The sequence below is a fragment of the Scyliorhinus canicula genome, chromosome 12 (assembly GCF_902713615.1).
Source record: "Scyliorhinus canicula chromosome 12, sScyCan1.1, whole genome shotgun sequence".
In the NCBI taxonomy this organism is placed as follows: domain Eukaryota; kingdom Metazoa; phylum Chordata; class Chondrichthyes; order Carcharhiniformes; family Scyliorhinidae; genus Scyliorhinus; species Scyliorhinus canicula.
The window spans coordinates 142,873,779-142,893,072 of record NC_052157.1 but is presented as its reverse complement, the minus strand read 5'-3'; the positions used below and the strand labels follow the sequence as shown (position 1 = coordinate 142,893,072).

The following is a 19,294-nucleotide window of genomic DNA, read 5'->3' as shown; positions in this document are numbered from 1 at the left end:
GTGCAAACTCCACAGTCAGCCAAGGCTGGAATCAAACCCAGGACTCTGGTGCTGAGCAGCAGCAGTGCCAACCAATGTGCCGTCCCTAACATTGTCATACATCGCCCTTGTCTTGGCTCATCTGAAACCCTTGTTCGTGCCTTCATGACCTGTAGACTTGACTAATTCAGTGCACTGCCGACTGCTCTCCCACATTCCACCCGCCATAAACTGAAATCATCCAAATTTCTGCTGCACGTTTCTTAATTTGCAGCAAGGCTTGTTTCCTGATCGCCCTGTATTTGCTGACCTACATTCGCTGTCAGTGAAGCACTTCCTCAGGGTCGTGTCCTCGGCCCAACTATCTTCAGCTGCTTCATTGGTGACCTTCCATCAAACGGTCAGAAGTGGGGATGTTTTGTGATGACTGCACAATGTTCAGCACCATTTGCGACTTCTCAGATACTGAAGCTGTTCATGCCCAAATGCAGCAAGACCTGGACAAGTATCTGGGTTTGGGCTGACAGGTGGCAAGTAACATTTGTGCCACACAAATGTCAGGCAATGACCATCTCCAATAAGAGAGGATCTAGCCATCATCTCTTGGCATTACCATTGCTTTGTTCCTTAGCATTACCATCACTTTGTTCTCCACTATCAACATCCTAGCTGCTACCATTAATCAGAAACTGAAATGGAACAGCCATATAAATCAAAACAGGGAACGTTGGATAAGCTCAGCAGGTCTGGCAGCATCTATAGAGAGAGAAACAGAGTTAATGCTTATAGTCCGTATGGTTCTTCAGAGCACCATATAAATACAGTGGCTAGAAGAGCAGATCAGAGGCTTGGAATCCTGCAGTGGGTAACTCATCTCTTCACTTCCAAAGCCTGTCCGCAATCTACAAGGTACAAGTCAGGAGTGTGACGGAATACTCTCCACTTGCCTGGATGACTGCCGTGCCAACAATACTCAAGTTTGACACCATCCAGGACAAAGCAGCCGATTTGATTGGTACCCATTTCACAAAAATTCATCCATCCGCCACTGACAAACAGTGACAGCAATGTGTACCATTTACAAGATGTACTACAGGAGCTCACCAAGACTCCTTAGGCAGCACCTTCCAAACCCACGACCGCTACCATATAGAAAGACAAGGGCAGCAGGTACCTGGGAACATCACCACCTGGAGGTTCTCCTCTGTCATACCCCATCCTCACTAGGAAATATATCTCTGTTCCTTCACTGTCACTGAGTCAAAATCCTGAAACTCCCTCCTTAACAGCACTGGGTGTACCTACACCTCGGACTGCAGTGGTTCAAGAAGGCAACTCGACCCAACCTTCTTGAGAGCAACTGGAGATGGGCAAAAAATGCTTGCCTACCAGTGACACCCACATCCTGTAAATGAATTTTTCAAAAAGCAGTGTCTTGATTTTAAAGTTCTTATCCTCATTTTCAAATCCCACCTTGTCCTCAGCGCTTCCTGTTTGTATAATCTGCTCCAGCACCACAACTCTTCCAGATATTTGCATTCCTCTAATTTTGACCTCCTCTGCACCGCCAATTTTAATCCTTTGACAATTGCTAGCCGTGCTTTCAGGCGTTTCTGCTGAAAACTCCAAAATACCCTCCGTGCCTCTCAAACTCATATTCCTCCTTTAAGACATTCACTAAAACTTTCCTCTTTGTCCATACTGTCACCGGACCGATTATCTCCTTGTGTGGGTCGGTGTCATTCTTTTTTTTATAACACTCCAGTGAAGTGCCTTTTGTTGCATTTTATTATGTTAAAGGCACTCAATAAAAAAAAGTAGTTGTTAACATGCTTTATTTTTTGGCAAAGCCAATTTCAGAGATGTTTACAAATGCATAGTATATTTTACGTGACAATGCATTATTAATTTTTCTCTCTTTTTAAAACTAGTATGGCAAAATTAGTTTGGGATTCATAGATTATCATAGAATTTACAGTGCAGAAGGAGGCCATTTTGCCCATCGAGTCTGCACCGGCTCTTGGAAAGAGCACCCTACCCAAGGTCAACACCTCCACCCTATCCCCATAACCCAGTAACCCCACCCAACACTAAGGGCAGGTTTGGACACTAAGGGCAATTTATCATGGCCAATCCACCTAACCTGCACATCTTTGGACTGTGGGAGGAAACCGGAGCACCCGGAGGAAATCCACGCATACACGGGGAGAACGTTCAGACTCCGCACAGACAGTGACCCAAGCCAGAATCGAACCTGGGGCCCTGGAGTTGTGAAGCAATTGTGCTATCCACAATGCTACCGTGCTGCCTGAGGTCGGGAATGAATGATAGTTGCTTTGTATCAAATTAGTAATTTCCTGGCAAAAGTCAAACATCTGACATTTGACCATTCCCTGTCACACATTAGGTGAATTGGCATTGGTAGTTGAGGAGGGGCAGTTTCCAGGTCCCTGGCTTACTTTTTCTAACCAGGAGTAACTGAGTCTCACTATTTGAGTTATTAGGCTTTTATAATACATGGATTTGTTCCTTAGTTTATACAGCTGGCTCAAGATCAAGTGTGGGGATAGGAAATGTTGAACAATTGATACACTAAAGTGTAAAGATCTGCAATACACTATTGCTCAAATTACACTTATTTCCATGAAATGCCAAATTAGTGTGTGAAGGTGAAATCAAAGTACACACGATTCCAATAGTTGGAAAATAAGTACTTTTTATTTAAGAAAGTAATCTACAAATCTATTCATTATTGTCCATGAGAAAGTAAAGAATTGTCAAGTTTCTGAATAAACTATGCCTTTGTTGCCTTTATACTGGACTTTTCCAACACACTCCTGGCCTACCTCCCATCTTCCACCCCCTAAACTTGAGAGATTATTCAAAACTCTGCCTGTCTCCTAGTTCCACCTGCTTCCGTTCACCCATCACCCCTGTACTCATTTACCAACCTTGACAACAGGTTAAGAAATCTTTCAATTTTAAAATTCTCATCCTTGTTTGCAAATCCCCCCATGGCCTCACTCCTTGCTTTTTCTGTAACCCCTTCCTGCCCTACAAACCTCTTGAGGTATCTATACTTCAATGCTGACTTGTCCTATTAGTTTGGAAAATAGTGAATGTAACCCCTCTATTCATTAAAGGAGACACAAAGCCGGAAAATGTAGGCCAGTTAGCTTCACATCATGGGTACTCCGGTTTCACCCCACAGTCCAAAAATGTGCCAATTAGGTGGGTGAATCATGCTCAATTTCCCCTTAGTATTCAAATATGTGCAAGTTCGGTGGGGTTACGGGGATAGGGCAGGGGTGTGGGCCTAGGTGTAGGGTGTTCTTTCACAGGGTCAGTACAGACTCCATGGGCTGAAGGGCCACCTCCTGTACTTTAGGCATTCTATGTTGTAACAAAGGTCACTCCACAAGAGCTCATGGTGCAGGGGGTAACTTATTAGCATGGGTAGATGATTGGTTAGCTAACAGGAATTGGAGAGTAGATATAAGTAGATCATTTTCAGGTTGGCAAGTGGAGTGCCAGAGGGAACCATTCACAATCTATATCAATGATTTGGACGAACGGACTGAAATGTATGGTTGACAAATTTGCTGATGACACAAAGAAAGGTAGGAAAGTAAGTCCTGAAGAAAACATAAGGGATATAGATAGGTTAAGTGAGTGGGCATAAATCTGGCAGATGGGATTAGGAAAGCAAATGGAATGTTGTCATTTATTGCAAGCGGAATGGAATACAAAAGTCGGAATGTTTTGCTACAGTTGTAGAGGGTAATGGTGAGACTACATCTAAAGTACTTTGTACAGTTTTGGTATTATCTAAGAAAGGACATAAATGCATTTGAAGCAGTTCAGAGAAGGTTCACTTGATTGATTCTTGGGATGGTGTTATTTTATGAAGAAAGGTTGGACAGAATGGGCCTGTATCCATTGGAGTGAGAAGAGGTGATCTTAACGATTCTGAGGAGACTTGGCAGGATGAATGTTAAGAGAATGTTTCCTCTGATGGGAGAGATCACAACTAGGGGACACGGTTTAAAATTAAGGGGTCTCCCACTTAACACAGAGATTGAGAGATTTGTTTCCTCTTTAGGGTTGTGTCTATAGAGCTCTCTTCCCCGGAAGTGATAGAGGCAGGACCATTGAATATTTTTGAGGTAGATAGATTCTAGACTAACGAGGGAGTCAAAAGCTGTTGGGGGTAGACCCAATGTGGCATTGAGACCAATCAGATCGACCATAATCTTATTGAATGGTGGTGCAGGCTCGAGGGGCTGAATGGCCTACTTCTCCTAATATGTATGTATATTTCCAATAATTTCAGTTTTCATTTCAAATTGGCAAAACTTGATATTTTGCACCCAAAGTGGTTGGATAATCTGCAATGATGTACAAAATATTTTGCTATTAATTTGTTAATGCAGCACATACAAATGAATGCTTTTAAACAGGTATATTAATACTGCCTTCAAATCTCTTGACAAGCACTTGTACAACTTTATAATTGTATAATAATTAGTTATAATTTTGGAAAGTACTTTACATTTACGTCTGTCCTATGTAACAAAATGTAACACTTTTTAAGTTATGAAATATTTGCACAATACATTAGAAATCTATTCAAAATTAATAGCATCCCAAAAGCCAAACAATGTCTTAATAGATCTGTTTTTGCATAAGTGTGGAAGCCTGATCTACTATTCTTGTTGATCTGTTTTACATTTGAGGATTGCTACCAAAGACAAAATACAAGTTCATCTTGTATATGATCTTTGCCAGTTAAAAATTTCATGAATGTTGTGAGAACAAACGGATTCTTTTTTGTGAGTAGCTTCTCCCCTCCGTTTGTAGGAAGTCATTGATATTTTTCTTCTGCATTGATTCTTTGTCCTTTCCTCAGCCCTGAAAAACTCACTGACTGATTTGAAATATTCCAGTAAGGCTTCGTGACTCCATGAGGAAGATCTGCTTGTTAAAAAGCCGCAGTGTCCCCCATGCTTTGTTAACAAAAGGAAGAAATAGGGGTTGGTTTCAAATAACTCAAAAGGCAGGGTGACTTCTGGGTTGCCCCTGCATGGATCATCATTGCTGCAGATGCACAGAAGGGGAACTGCGACCTCATCCACGTCCCTCAGCGGATCATTCTTTTCCCAATAGGAAGCCCAACTCAAATTATTGATCTTTGACTGGCAAAACAGCACTTCCTCTAACTCCCTCAGGGTGCAGCTTCTGAATAATTTCTCGGTGTCTATTATTTCTCCGAGAACAGTGGCATATCTGGAAATATGGAGGAATACAACTGTGAAATTCATGGGAAAGATTGATGCATTTTGTGACCATTAAAATGACTGTTTGATTTTTGATAAAGGTCAGGCAGAAAGGGATCTGGAGAGAGACACCAGATAATTACGAAGCGGCAGTTCACAAAGCCAGCAACTAAATGCTAAATCATTTCACGGCCCCAGTTTGGTACAGGATGCATGAAATGCCAAAACAGTATCCTTGTCAGATTACTTCTCCACGGCCAGGGCTTGGAGCAACATTCAAATCACAGCGGTAGTATCAGGAAGCTGGCAAAGGATTGGGTTACAGGGGGGCAGCGCATTGCAGTCTCACGCTGTCGAGGTCTCAGGTTCGATCCTGGCTCCGGGTCACTGTCCCTGTGGGGTTTGCACATTCTCCCCGTGTTTGCGTGGGTTTCGCCCCCGCAACCCAAAGATGTGCAGGCTAGGTGGATTGGCCATGCTAAATTGCCTCTTAATTGGAAAAAATAAATTGGATACTCTTAAAAAAAATTTTTTTAAAGGATTGGGTGACAGGGAAAGACTGGTGAAGGAAGGGGGTGAAGCTGTTACCTGCTCAGGTTGATTTTCTGCTGCAGGAGCAGGAGCCAGCGGTAGAGGCGGAAGGGTCCCGCCTGCAGCCAGTCCTGGAAGCTGAAGATGGGGGAGATGCAGGCGGCCGCGGTGAGGTGGCTGGAGGAGCCGCACTCGCCCAGGTAGGAGAGCAGGAGGGCGGAGCCGCTGCCCTCGCTGGCCGCCAGCAGCTGGGCGGCCGGGTGCTGGTGGCGGATGTAGCGCAGCGCCTCCCGCAGGTCGGAGGGGTCGCCGAGCGGCAGCAGCCGGCGGCTGGTCAGCGGCACGCCGTTGTGGAGGCGCCGGTTGAAGAGGACGGGCCGGTAGCCGCGGCGCAGGGCCAGGCGGCAGAGGCCGCTGGCGTGGCGGGTCAGCCGGCCGCCGGCGTGGGGGACGAGCAGCAGGACGGGCGCCCGGGCCGGCGGGGCCTCCCGCTCGCCCAGCGCCCAGTCCAGCGCCACCAGCCCCCCGTCCGCCATCTGCAGGTGCTCCCGGGCCAGGCGCAGCTCCCCCGCCGCCGGCCACAGCCCGTTGTACAGCGTGTGCAGCCGCGGCCAGCCGCCCCACACCAGCCGCGGCTCCCGGCCGAAGCTGCCGCAGCTCTGCGCCAGGTGGCGGGCCAGGGCGGACGGTTTGCAGATGAGCCGGGGGCTGCCCTCTCCCGCCGGGCAGCAGCAGCAGCGGGAGGCGGCCGCCCCCAGGCACAATCTCAGCAGCAGGAGGCACAGGGAGCCGGCCAGCAGCAAGCAGGCAGCAGCCTCCCACCCTCTCATCTCCAAACCCCGGCCGTCCAGCTCCTCACATCCAAACCTCAGCACCTCATTCACCCCGGGCCAGGACCTCTCTCCGTGCAGGCTGAACACTGCAACTGTGGATTGAAGTTCACTTTGTTATCTCCCCCGCCCCCCCCCCCCCCCCCTTCTCTCTGTGCAGAAGTTAATAAAAATATCTTCACAATCTCTTTCGGCCACTCGAGTGTCAACATCCCCATCTGCGTGACCCTGTTCAGTTTTCGTGCGGCCTGTATGGAGGTAAATCACTGTCAGGACATTTATTTTGCTGTCATGGCGTTTCGATCGTTGGTTCTACTTCCGAAGATTTATTTTCCCAACAACGTCACCTTTCACTTTCTGTACCAGACTCCCGAGTACAGGAGGAGGCCTTGGTGACATCCAAAGAACTGTCATTTACAGACCTTAAGATATAGGAGCAGAATTAAGCCATGCGACCCCATCGAGTCTGCTCCGCCATCGATCATGGCTGATATATGTCTCATCCCCGTTCTCCTGTAACCCCTGATTCCCTTATGAATCAAGAACTTATCTATCTCTGTCTTAAAGACACTCAGTGATTTGGCCTCCACAGATTTACCATCCTCTGGCTGAAGAAATCTTCTCATCTCAGTTTTAAAGGATCGTCGCTTCAGCCTGAGGATGTGCCCTCGGGTTCTAGTTTCTCCTACTGGCGGAAACATCCACTCCACGTCCACTCTATCTCGATCTCTCAGTATTCTGTAAGTTTCAATGAGATCCCCCCCCCCCCCCCCCAAACCTTCTAAACTCCAACGAGTACAGACACAGAGTCCGCAACTGCTCCTCATATGACAAGTCCTTCATTCCACGGATCATTCTTGTGAACCTCCTTTGGACCCTCTCCAAGGCCAACACATCCTTCTTTAGATACTGGGCCCAAAACTGCTCACAATACTCCAAATGTGGTCTGACCAGAGTCTTGTACACCCTCAGCAGCACATCCCTGGTCTTGTATTCTAGCCTTCTTCAAATGAATGCCAACATTCCATTTGCATCCCTAACTGCCATCTGAACCTGCACGCTAAACGTAAGAGAATCCTGAACAGGCAGCACGGTGGCCTCATGGCGCTGAGGTCCCAGGTTCGATCCCGGCTCTGGGTCACTGTCCGTGTGGAGTTTGCACATTCTCCCCGTGTTTGCGTGGGTTTCGCCCCCACAACCCAAAGATGTGCAGGGTAGGCGGTTTGGCCTCGCTAAATTTCCCCTTAATTGGAAAAAATGAATTGGATACTCTAAATTTATTTTTAAAAAGAGAATCCTGAACCAGACTCCTAAATCCCTTTGTGCTTCAGATCCCCTTGACAAGGCCGTGCTGACTCAGTCCTGTTTTACTCGGCACTTCCAAGTACTCTGCAACCTCATCCCTAATGATGGACTCTCAAATCTTACCAACAACCAAAATTAGGCTAGCCAGCTTATACTTTCCCATCTTCTGCCTCTCTCCCTTCTTAAACAGGGATGTTGCATTTGCCATTTTCCAGTCCTCTGGGTCCCTCCCTGACTCCAGTGATTTGCTGAAGGATCATCACCAATGTCTCCACAATCTCCTCAGCTATCTGCTTCAGAAATCTGGGGTGTAATCCATCTGGTCCGGGTGATTTATCCATCTTCATAGAATTTACAGTATAGAAGGAGGCCATTCAGACCATTGAGTCTGCACCAGCTCTTCGAAAGTGCACCCTGCCCAAGCCCATATCTCCACCCTATCCCCGTGACCCAGAAACCCCACCTAATCTTTTGGACACCAAGGAACAATTTAGCATGGCCAGTCCACCTAACCAGCATATCTTTGGACCGTGGGAGGAAACCGGAGCACCCAGAGAAAACCCACGCAGACACGGGAGAAAGTGCAAACTCCACACACACAGTCACCCGAGGCCAGAATTGAACCTGGGACCCTGGAGCTGTGAGGCAGCTGTGCTAACCAATGTGCCACCGTGAGGCCCTTCAGACCTTTCAGTTTCCCGAGCATTTTCTCCTTAGTGATGGTCACTGCACTCACCTCTTCCCCCTGGGAAGAGTAGTAGGGAAGATGCTGGAATCTATCATCAAGGAAGAAATTGCGAGGCATCTGGATAGAAATTGTCCCATTGGGCAGACGCAGCATGGGTTCGTAAAGGGCAGGTCATGCCTAACTAATTTAGTGGAATTTTTTGAGGACATTACCAGTGCAGTAGATAACGGGGAGCCGATGGATGTGGTATATCTGGATTTCCAGAAAGCCTTTGACAAGGTGCCACACAAAAGGTTGCCGCATAAGTTAAAGATGCATGGCATTAAGGGTAAAGTAGTAGCATGGATAGAGGATTGGTTAATTAATAGAAAGCAAAGAGTTGGGATTAATGGGTGTTTCTCTGGTTGGCAATCAGTAGCTAGTGGTGTCCCTCAGGGATCCGTGTTGGGCCCACAATTGTTCACAATTTACATAGATGATTTGGAGTTGGGGACCAAGGGCAATGTGTCCAAGTTTGCAGATGACACTAAGATGAGTGGTAAAGCGAAAAGTGCAGAGGATACTGGAAGTCTGCCGAGGGATTTGGATAGGTTAAGTGAATGGGCTAGGGTCTGGCAGATGGAATACAATGTTGACAAATGTGAGGTTATCCATTTTGGTAGGAATAACAGCAAACGGGATTATTATTTAAACAATAAAATATTAAAGCATGCCGCTCTTCAGAGAGACTTGGGTGTGCTAGTGCATGAGTCATAGAAGGTTGGTTTACAAGTGCAACAGGTGATTAAGAAGGCAAATGGAATTTTGTCCTTCATTGCTAGAGGGATGGAGTTTAAGACTAGGGAGGTTATGTTGCAATTGTATAAGGTGTTAGTGAGGCCACACCTGGAGTATTGTGTTCAGTTTTGGTCTCCTTACTTGAGAAAGGACGTACTGGTGCTGGAGGGTGTGCAGAGGAGATTCACTAGGTTAATCCCAGAGCTGAAGGTTGGATTATGAGGAGAGGTTGAGTAGACTGGGACTGTACTCATTGGAATTTAGAAGGATGAGGGGGGGATCTTATAGAAACATTTAAAATTATGAAGGGAATAGATAGGATAGATGCGGGCAGGTTGTTTCCACTGGCGGGTGACAGCAGAACTAGGGGACATAGCCTCAAAATAATGGGAAGTAGATTTAGGACTGAGTTTAGGAGGAACTTCTTCGCCCAAAGGGTTGTGAATCTATGGAATTCCTTGCCCAGTGAAGCAGTTGAGGCTCCTTCATTACATGTTTTTAAGGTAAAGATAGATAGTTTTTTGAAGAATAAAGGGATTAAGGGTTATGGTGTTCGGGCCGGAAAGTGGAGCTGAGTCCACAAAAGATCAGCCATGATCTAATTGAATGGCGGAGCAGGCTCGAGGGGTCAGATGGCCTACTCCTGCTCCTAGTTCTTATGTTCTTATGACACTCTTGAAGTTCTGGTATGCCACTGTTGTCTTCCACTCGAAGATGGATGCAAAGTACCTATTCAGTCCCTCTGCCATTTCTTTGTTCCCATTACTACTTCTCCAGCCTCATTTTCCAGTAGCTCAATATCGATTCTTGCTTCTCTCTTACCTTTTATATATTTTTTAAAACTCTTGTAATCCTCTATTGTATTACCAGCTAGCTTAAACTCATTTCATTTTCTCCCTCATTGCATTTTTAGTTGTTTTCTGTTTACTTTTAAAGGCTTCCCAATCCAATGGCTTTCCACTAATCCTTGCCACTTTGTATGCTTTTTCTTTTGCTTTTCTGCTGCCCCTGACTCTCCTTGTCAGCTATGGTTGCCTTGTCCTCCCTTTAGCATGTTTCCTCCTCCTTGGAATGAATTTCTGTTGTACCTCCCAAATAACCCCCAAAAACTCCTGCCATTGCTGTTCCACCATCTTCCCCGCTAGCCTCCCCTTCCAATCAGCTCTGGCCAGCTCCTCCCTCATGTCTTTGTAGTTACATTTATTGAGTTGCAAAACGCTTTACATCCGATTCCAGCTTCTCCCCTCGAAACTGCAGGGCCAGTTCTATCATACTGTGGCCACGGCGCCCAAAGGATTCCTTCACCTTAAGTTCCCGAATCAAGCCCACCTCAATACACATCGTCAAATCCAGAATTGCCTGTGCCCTAGTGGGCTCTGTGACTAGCTTCTCCAGAAAAACATCTCGTAGACATTCCATTGCAAAATCAAGACCACCAAAAATAGATTAACCGTACATCCATCTTATCGCCATGTGTGCTGCTCGCTGCCATCTCCAGGTCCCGAACATTTGACTAAACTTCCAGAGTAAATTGAATGTGGAGCCACTTGGGATATTCTGAGGGTGCAATGAGGCGCTATATAAATAGTATATAAATAAACTAAATTGTTGGGGGGGGGGGGGCAAGGAAGATTGATTTGTATGGAAACTTGGAAAATCAAAGTTTTTTAAAGTTTTAAATGTAATCTGCTCATCACTTTCTTTTTGAATCACACTTCAGTATGTGGAGTTGCCACAATAATCCCTTATGTGGTACTTGACCCAAATTGGCAATATGGGTCTGAGGTTCATAACCAAGATTTCATGTGTGGTAGGCTATTCATGCCTGGAACTGCCTTAATAATTGTCTTGACCTCGATGATATAAAGCGGTTTTTTTACCTAAAAAGAAGGATCGAGCAAGAAGGTCAAATTTCATTATTTGTTTCAGTTGATAAAGGTCTGAATAAGGCTCACTACTCTACTCTCTGACGTAATAACAGGGTCCTAGAGCCTCACAGGAATGAATGGGGTTAAAAAGATTGTGAATTCATCAGAGGGTCCATTTATACAACTCTTAATTGCAGACGAAACAGTTTAAAAATTCGAGTTAAAATTTGGACCCGAACATACCTGATTCCAAGCCTTGAATTGCTCTGAATGATCTTGAACTGACTACAGGCATGTTATGGCCTAAGGTTAAAATTTCTTGGCAATGTGCCAATGAGAAACTGACTACAATCAATCTGAGTAAATGCTCATTACATTTGTATAATTATCCCTACAATGGTCAACTAAAGTTTGATAGTACATTACTCTCTGGGTAATGAGACAATAATATTTTATGCTGAGGAGTCATGCTGATGTGCTCCTCAATGCCTGACGGGGTAACACCTTCTTTAGTAGGACCGGAAGACTGCCTATTTCAACAACAATCAGTCATCTGATGAAGATTACATGAAATATTCAGCTTTCAAAAGTCATGTGAGTCAAGTCTGCCTGATTGCTGGCAATATAACAACAATCAGTCTTTAAGGTGGCAGCCAGTTTGTGACCATAACAGAGAAATATTTGCACAACTTGCATTTATACAGAGAATGGTGATTTGAGAAAAGATTGAGGCACTCAACTAAGGTCTGTCAATGCATTGCAAAGGAATTGGTGAAATCTGGGTTCTCTCCCTAGGATGCATTGTTTATTGTCCTCTTTTCTTTAAACCGAGAGATCAAGTTGAAAAACCAGGTCTGTAATTTGAGAGAACTCATTTCATGTAATGTTATGTTCCTCAGCAGCGCCTGCAAATTTTGACACTCATCTCGTGGGTTGTTATTTGCTCCCAGAATATTCCAATTGTCCATAAAATGTTTCTGAGACAACAAAAGTGTCAAGAACTGAGGGCAGACCATATCACTCGCTTGCTGCAACAGGTCATGTACATCCCGCCGAGCAGATGAACTACAAGGAGGGACAATCAGAATAGGAGTCAACCTCTACTGTAAATGTCACCACAGTCCTAGAGTTACCAAAGAATGCTCCTTTTTGAAGTGGAGATGCCGGCGTTGGACGGGTGGGCTTCGTAAGACGTCTCAACGAAGGAGCTACGCTCCGAAAGCTCGTAAAATTAACGAGTAAATTAACAACGGTCTCAGTGTAGATTGGGTGGAAGACTAACCCGTGACATTACATATCCAGCAGAGATGGAATATATACATTTTACAATGTTCAATTTCTCATTCGCACTTTGTTTTATAATCAATTGTATTTTTTTCTTTTTATTTTGTAACCAGTGACATTTGTAAAGAATGACTTTTGTAAATATAATAGAAAATATTTTTGTATTTTGTTAGCTAGGAAAGATATTCAATTAAGGTTCAGGCCAGATGACTTTAGATTTGGGAAGGGAAACATTTTAACCAAAATGCATATTCATTCACGTTATTTCTAACACATATATGCACAAATATTCTATCAAAACAAATTAAGTATATGTTAGCATTATTTCAGGTTGGTTTTATAACTGTGACTATTTTAAAAGGTACAATTTATATCTCATATCAGAATGTATAACTAATCTGCATATAGCTACCAACAGATATTTGTTTAGACTTTCAATTGGTTTAAGGGGCAGCACAGTGGCGTAGTTATTAGCACTGCTGCCTCACGGCGTCGAGGACCCGGGTTTGATCCTGTCTGTGTGGAGTTTGCACCTACTCCTCGTGTCTGTGTGGGTCTCACCCCCACAACCCAAAGATGTGCAGGGTAGGTGGATTGGCCCCACTAAAATGCCTCTTAATTGGTCCCAAAAAAAAGGATTGGGCACTTTAAGAACGATTTTCATTTCATTTAAATTGTGGAATTAAGCTTGAAATGATTATTGGTTTACAAAATTGTAAATCTCATCTTTTTTCTGTTCCAATGGAGTGACTCTTATTAATACTAAGATCTGTGCTTGACACCATTTGCTTATTTCTGGATTCTGAGGTACATGACTCCTGTCACTTGCTTTAGAAAAAAATACTCCCTTGTAACCAAAGCTATTTTGAATAGACCAGAGAGTAAGAAAAATTAGAGAGAATAGGCCAATTGTCTTTCAATCAATCTATTCCATACATTGAGGATGACTAGGTGATGAATATTTTGAAACATATTCCACACGCTGGTTCAGATGAATTATAAATTCATTGTTGGGCAGCATTGGGGGCAGCAGGGTAGCATGGTGGTTAGCATAAATGCTTCACAGCTCCAGGGTCCCAGGTTCGATTCCCGGCTGGGTCATTGTCTGTGTGGAGTCTGCACGTCCTCCCCCTGTGTGCGTGGGTTTCCTCCGGGTGCTCCGGTTTCCTCCCACAGTCCAAAGATGTGCGGGTTAGGTGGATTGGCCATGCTAAATTGCCCGTAGTGTCCTAATAAAAGTAAGGTTAAGGGGGGGGGGGGGTTGTTGGGTTACGGGTACAGGGTGGATATGTGGGTTTGAGTAGGGTGATCATGGCTCGGCACAACATTGAGGGCCGAAGGGCCTGTTCTGTGCTGTACTGTTCTATGTTCTATTGTGACATCTCGTGCCCTGTTATTAACATTTGCAAAATTGGCAAATGCCGACTCCTTTCAAATTACCAGTTGCCAACAATAATCTCAGGTGGTGTATGTGATGGGGGCTGTACAATGCATGTAGTTGAGATTCGGGCTTGTGGAGTTGTGTGTAAACATGAGGTTAAATATTACTTTGTGGGGTACTGAGTAAATCAGTCCGACCTTGCAACTTCCTCCAAACAATACTGACTTTCACAACATTGACTGAATCTGTGTCAAGTGATAAGAGATAGAACCATTGAAATGTTGAGTTGGTGACCTGGCCCTTGAAAGGCCATTGCCGTCATCAATTTCTCTCTATGAAGACACAAGCTCATGATGAGAAACACAAGGTCGATTGTGGGAATGGGGGAGGATTCGCACTGCATGGCAGCAATGTGGGCCTGCTGCACCTTCACACAATTCAGTGACATTAAACATTTGAAGTTTCCAATCTCGGTCGCCTCTTTTAGAGAAGTGTTTGCCTTCATGAAAAAAAAATGTTTAGAAAACCATTTTGTGCTTGAACTGCCAGTACAAGCCAGACATTATTTCCCTCGTTCTGCAGTTATGTGGAATCGACGTGATGACAACTCTTGGTTCAACTGATACTTTTGTCCTGCAGTTGTAAATAATTAAATAATGTTTGCTAAACAGTATTGTAAGGAAACAGAATGAAAACAGAAGTACTGCAAATCCTTTTATTGTCTGAGAGGACCAGTTAAGGACAGTGTTATAACCTGCCTGCTTACCACTGGCTGGGGACTAATGGCAATCCCACAATCCTTTGGGAGTATGAGCTTCCCCAATGAGGGGGGGCGGAGAAATCATTAGCAGATTCCCTGCTTAAATAAAGCCGGCCATTTTGGAACCGGCTAGAGGAGAGTGAGCAGCCAGGGAAGTTGCTGCTGCTGTTGTATATATATGTTATTGTAAATAAATGTTATTTCTTTCTATCCTTCAACTCGTGCTGGATTCTTCGTTGCCCTCACAAAAGGCAGCACGGTAGCACAGAGGGTAGCACTGTTGCTTCACAGCTCCAGGGTCCCAAGTTCGATTCCCAGCTTGGGTCACTGTCTGTGCAGAATCTGCACGTTCTCCCCGTGGCTGTGTGGGTTTCCTCCGGGTGCTCTGGTTTCCTCCCACCAAGTCCCGAAAGATGTGCTCTTAGGTGAATTGGGCATTATGAATTCTCCCTCAGTGTATCCGAACAGGCGCCAGGATGTGGCGACTAGGGGCTTTTCACAGTAACTTCATTGCATTGTTAATGTAAGCCTACTTGTGATAATAAAGATTATTATTATATGCGAAAAAGCAACTGTCATTCATTCCCACCTGAGGAATGAATCCCAAACTAATTTTGACATACGAGTTTTAAAAAGAGAGAAAAATGAATAAAAACGTTGTCATGTCTGTACAGGCGCGGGAATGTGACTACGAGCAGATTTTCACAGTAACGTCTCTCAGTAGAACGTCCAATTCACTTAACAAACATGTCTTTTGGGACTTGTGGGAGGAAACCGGAGCACGCGGTGGAAGCCCACGCAGACACGGGGAGAATATGCAGACTCCGTACAGATAGTGGCCCAAGCCGGGAATCAAATCTGGGACCCTGACGCTGTGATGCAACAGTGCTAACCACTGTGCTTACGTGTCGTCTATCCATATGGGGGTGGATGGAGAGATGTGTCTCTCGAGCTGCTAGTTTGAGGACCTTAGTTATGGGCGCAATTCCATTTCCCCAGAAAAGTAGACTTCAAGTCCGGTGGTGTTGGCCACATGGACGACATGGAGACTGTTTAGGTAACTGGGTGCCATGTCATGGTTATCCCAAACCTGTGGTAACTATTGCTTTGTTCCAGCGGTTTTGGATTCTTCATTTGGAACATGTGGGGAGGAGGGGTTGGAGCTTTCCGGGGACATGTCTATAGAAGTGAAGTTCACTGGTTTTAAGGAGCGGTTGGGTAAATTCCAGCTTCCAAGTACTAATCTGTTTCGGTATTATCAGGTGCGTGAATTTTTGCGTAAGGAGGTTCCTTCCTTCCCCTTGGCACCCTCGCCCTCTTTGATGGATAGAGTTCTTTCGGCTGTTGAGTTCGGGGAGGGGAAGATGTTGGATATTAATAGTCAGCTTGTGTTGATGGAGCAAGCTCCGGTGGATGTGGTTAAAAGGAAGTGGGAGAAGAAGTTGGGTCAGGTTTTTGATGGGGAGGGTGATGTGGAGTGAGGCTCTCCACAGGATAAACTCCACCTCCTCGTGTGCTCGGCTCAGCTTGATTCAGTTCAAGGTGGTGCAATAGGCACATCTGACCAGGGTGTGGATGAGTGGGGTTTTTGTGGAAGTAGAGGATGTGAGTGTTGGTGTGAGTGTTGTTCACAGGGTCCGGCGAATCACAAGCACGTGTTCTGGCCTTGTCCTAAACGTGTGAGACTTTGGGTCGCCTTCTTCAGCACCATGTCCGGGATTCTTGGGATTGAATTGGAGCCTTGCCCGTTGGTGACTATCTTTGGGGTCGACTCCGCAGGAGCTGCAATTGGGGGCAAAGGTGGATGCTCTGGCCTTTGCCTCACTAATAGCCCAAAGGTAAGTTCTGTTTGGGTGGAGGACTCCGGCCCCACCCAGTGCTTCATCTTGGTTAAGTGACCTGGAGGTTTTGCATTTAGAAAATGTCAAGTATTTAATGAGGGGGCCAGCAGAAGGGTTCCAGTCGAAATGGCAGCCTTTCATCTCCTATGTCTGGGAGCTGGTCACCGTCGGGTGTTGGGGAGGGGTAGGGTTTCTGGTTTTGTATCGAGTGTTTTCCTTGTTTTTAGTGCGGTGGGCATAGTGGTTGAGTCTGGAATTGTATTTGTTGTGTAGTAGTGTTTTACGGTGTTACACTAAAAATTCCTCTCAGTAAAATATTATTTTCAGTGTTGAAAGGGATATGAGTTTGATGGTGGACTCTGCACTGACCATGTCCAGTTCAGTCTTGTACTTGCAAGTTAATATTTAACATCACATTGTCAGATCTGTGAAGTTTAACTTTCAGGCGCATTGGTCAAGATACAGCTCAAATATTGCAGTTAATTCTGGTCAATATTAACTCTCCAAACTCTGGGAGCAATGCTGAAAAGGGCTACAACACTGACTCTCAATGCCAAAGCATTGAGTTATGAGAAAAGATTAGAAAAACTTTAATATTTCAACCTTGAATGGAGCTGAATCATGGCAGATCTCTTGGCATATGAGATACTACATTAAAGAGAAAAGATTAAGCTTTAGCTTTATTTCATGTTAAACCCCAACTGCAGGATAAAGACAATTACAATTTGGGATAAAAAGAGAAAATGCTGCAAATCAGCAGCAGGTTTGGCCGCATTAATGAAAAGAGAAAGAGTTCAGGTCAATGACCTTTTTCATTAGAATCCGATCTGAAAACGATGGCATGATGCTCACTTTATCTTTTCTCTTTAACGTAGTATCTCATCTGCCATGATTCAGCTCCCTTCAAGGTTGAAATATTAAAGTTTTTCTAATCTTTTCTCATAACTCAATGCTTTGGCATTGAGAGTCAGTGTTGTAGCCCTTTTCAGCATTGCTCCCAGAGTTTGGAGTCATGGTCTGAGGGGAGCAGGAGGATGTGTCAGAGAGTTGGCTAGGTTGAGGGTGAATCATAGAATCAATAGTGCAGAAGGAGGCCATTCGGCCCATCGAGTCTGCACTGAACCTTGGAAAGAGCACTCTACGTAAGCCCACACCTCCACTCGTGGAAACCCACGCAGGCACAGGGAGAACGTGCAAACTCCACACACAGTCACCCGAGGCTGGAAATGAACCAGGGTCCCTGGAGCTGTGAGGCAGCAGTGCTAACCACTGTGCCACCCATGTGCCATATGGTATACTAGGCAACAACAGAACCACCTCTACCAGGAGGTGTGATGACAATGTTAAGGTTGGATCTAAGAGAACGGGATTCTGCAAGTTTTGAGGGAGATGGATTAGACTGAGCCAGGGGAGCTGAGAAATTGCGATGGGCGATGCCATGCTAGCTGTTGTCAGTGAAAATGTCTAGAGGGGGTGAGAGGTCAGAGGGAGGGATCCAGGAGGAGATGAATTCTAAAGATGGGCAAAAGGGTCCACTGTGTAGTTGGGGGACACACCAAGCAAAAAACGTGAACCCAGGGTTGATAGCAATGGAAGAACTCAACATCATGCTGATCTCAAATTGCATTGAGTTGGGAGGATTAAGGGAATTAAGCCTTTGGTCTGAGAAGTGAAGGTCAGAGGGTATCATAAAACATGGCAAGGGGTGAGATTGGAAGAAAGGATAGGTCAGAACCTTTACCACCTCAAAAGAAGAAAAACCTTTTTTGTTGAAGTGCCAAATGAGGCAAAGGTTAAAAGGAAACTGTGGACCTGGCACGCTTTGAGATACAGTGAGTTGCCCCATCTGGAGGTCAAGAGCTTGCATGGGGCATTGAGTGTAGATCGCGAGATGTGGAGAGAGCAGTGGGTTGAGGAATGCTGACTATCTTGGCGACATATGTGATCGTGGGTGGATTAGAAACATGAGGAGGTGACGCTTCAGTTGGAATCCATGTGGAATAACTTGGAGCTGGAGTCAGTTGTGGAGAGAGGTGATGTGGCTGTGAAAGTGAGTTCTGGTAGATATATCCACTCAAACATGAGAAGAGAAAAAGAAAGCAATGAGTGGAACAAGGGAAGAGACAAACAGAAATCCTGTCAAAGGGAAGGACGGGGCGGCACGGTGGCACAGTGATTAGCACTACTGCCTCAGGGGTGCCGAGGACCCAGGTTCAATCCCGGCCCCGGATCGCTGTCCATGTGGAGTTTGCACATTCTCCTCGTGTCTGTGTGAGTCTCAACCCCACAACCCAAAGATGTGCAGGGTAGGTGGATTGGTCACGCTAAATTGCCCCTTAATTGGAACATTTTTTGAAAAGACCGAACTCCTTCAAGGGGAACAATCCTGGAAGAGAAGTGACAACGATTTACACACTAATATAAAAGCCAGGTACTAGTACTTTGTGGTTTCCTCTCCAGGGCGGAAGCTGGGGTGGGGAGGATGGTGCTGCCATTCCGTGTGGCAGCGTCTCACGTTCGGTATCTGGGGGTACAGGTCGCCCGGGAAAGGACAGGTCTTCGGAAGTTCAATTTCTCTAGGGTGAAGGCTGGTAAGGTGGGATAATCTTATTCTGTCATTGGCAGGGCGGTCGCAGACAGTGAAGATGAATATTTTACCTGCGATACTTGTTTTTGTTTCAGTTCCTGTCAGTCTTTTTATCTGAGGCGTTTTTCAAGGGGGTGGATAGGCTGATCTCTTTGGTTTTCTGGGCAGAGAAGGTGGTCAGGATAAG

General features: G+C 45.3%; 1 protein-coding gene across 1 annotated transcript in view; it reads right to left on the bottom strand.

Moving 5' to 3' along the window:
- Positions 1–4,426: 4,426 nt before the first annotated feature.
- The window catches only part of LOC119974333 (protein ABHD15-like), a 30,266-nt gene continuing 15,398 nt past the window's right edge, over positions 4,427–19,294 (bottom strand). Inside the window, 3 exon segments of the mRNA XM_038813104.1 lie at positions 4,427–5,265; positions 5,844–6,511; positions 6,514–6,551. Of these exon segments, the coding sequence (XP_038669032.1) occupies positions 4,743–5,265; positions 5,844–6,511; positions 6,514–6,551 (1,229 nt within the window). The 3' untranslated portion in view covers positions 4,427–4,742.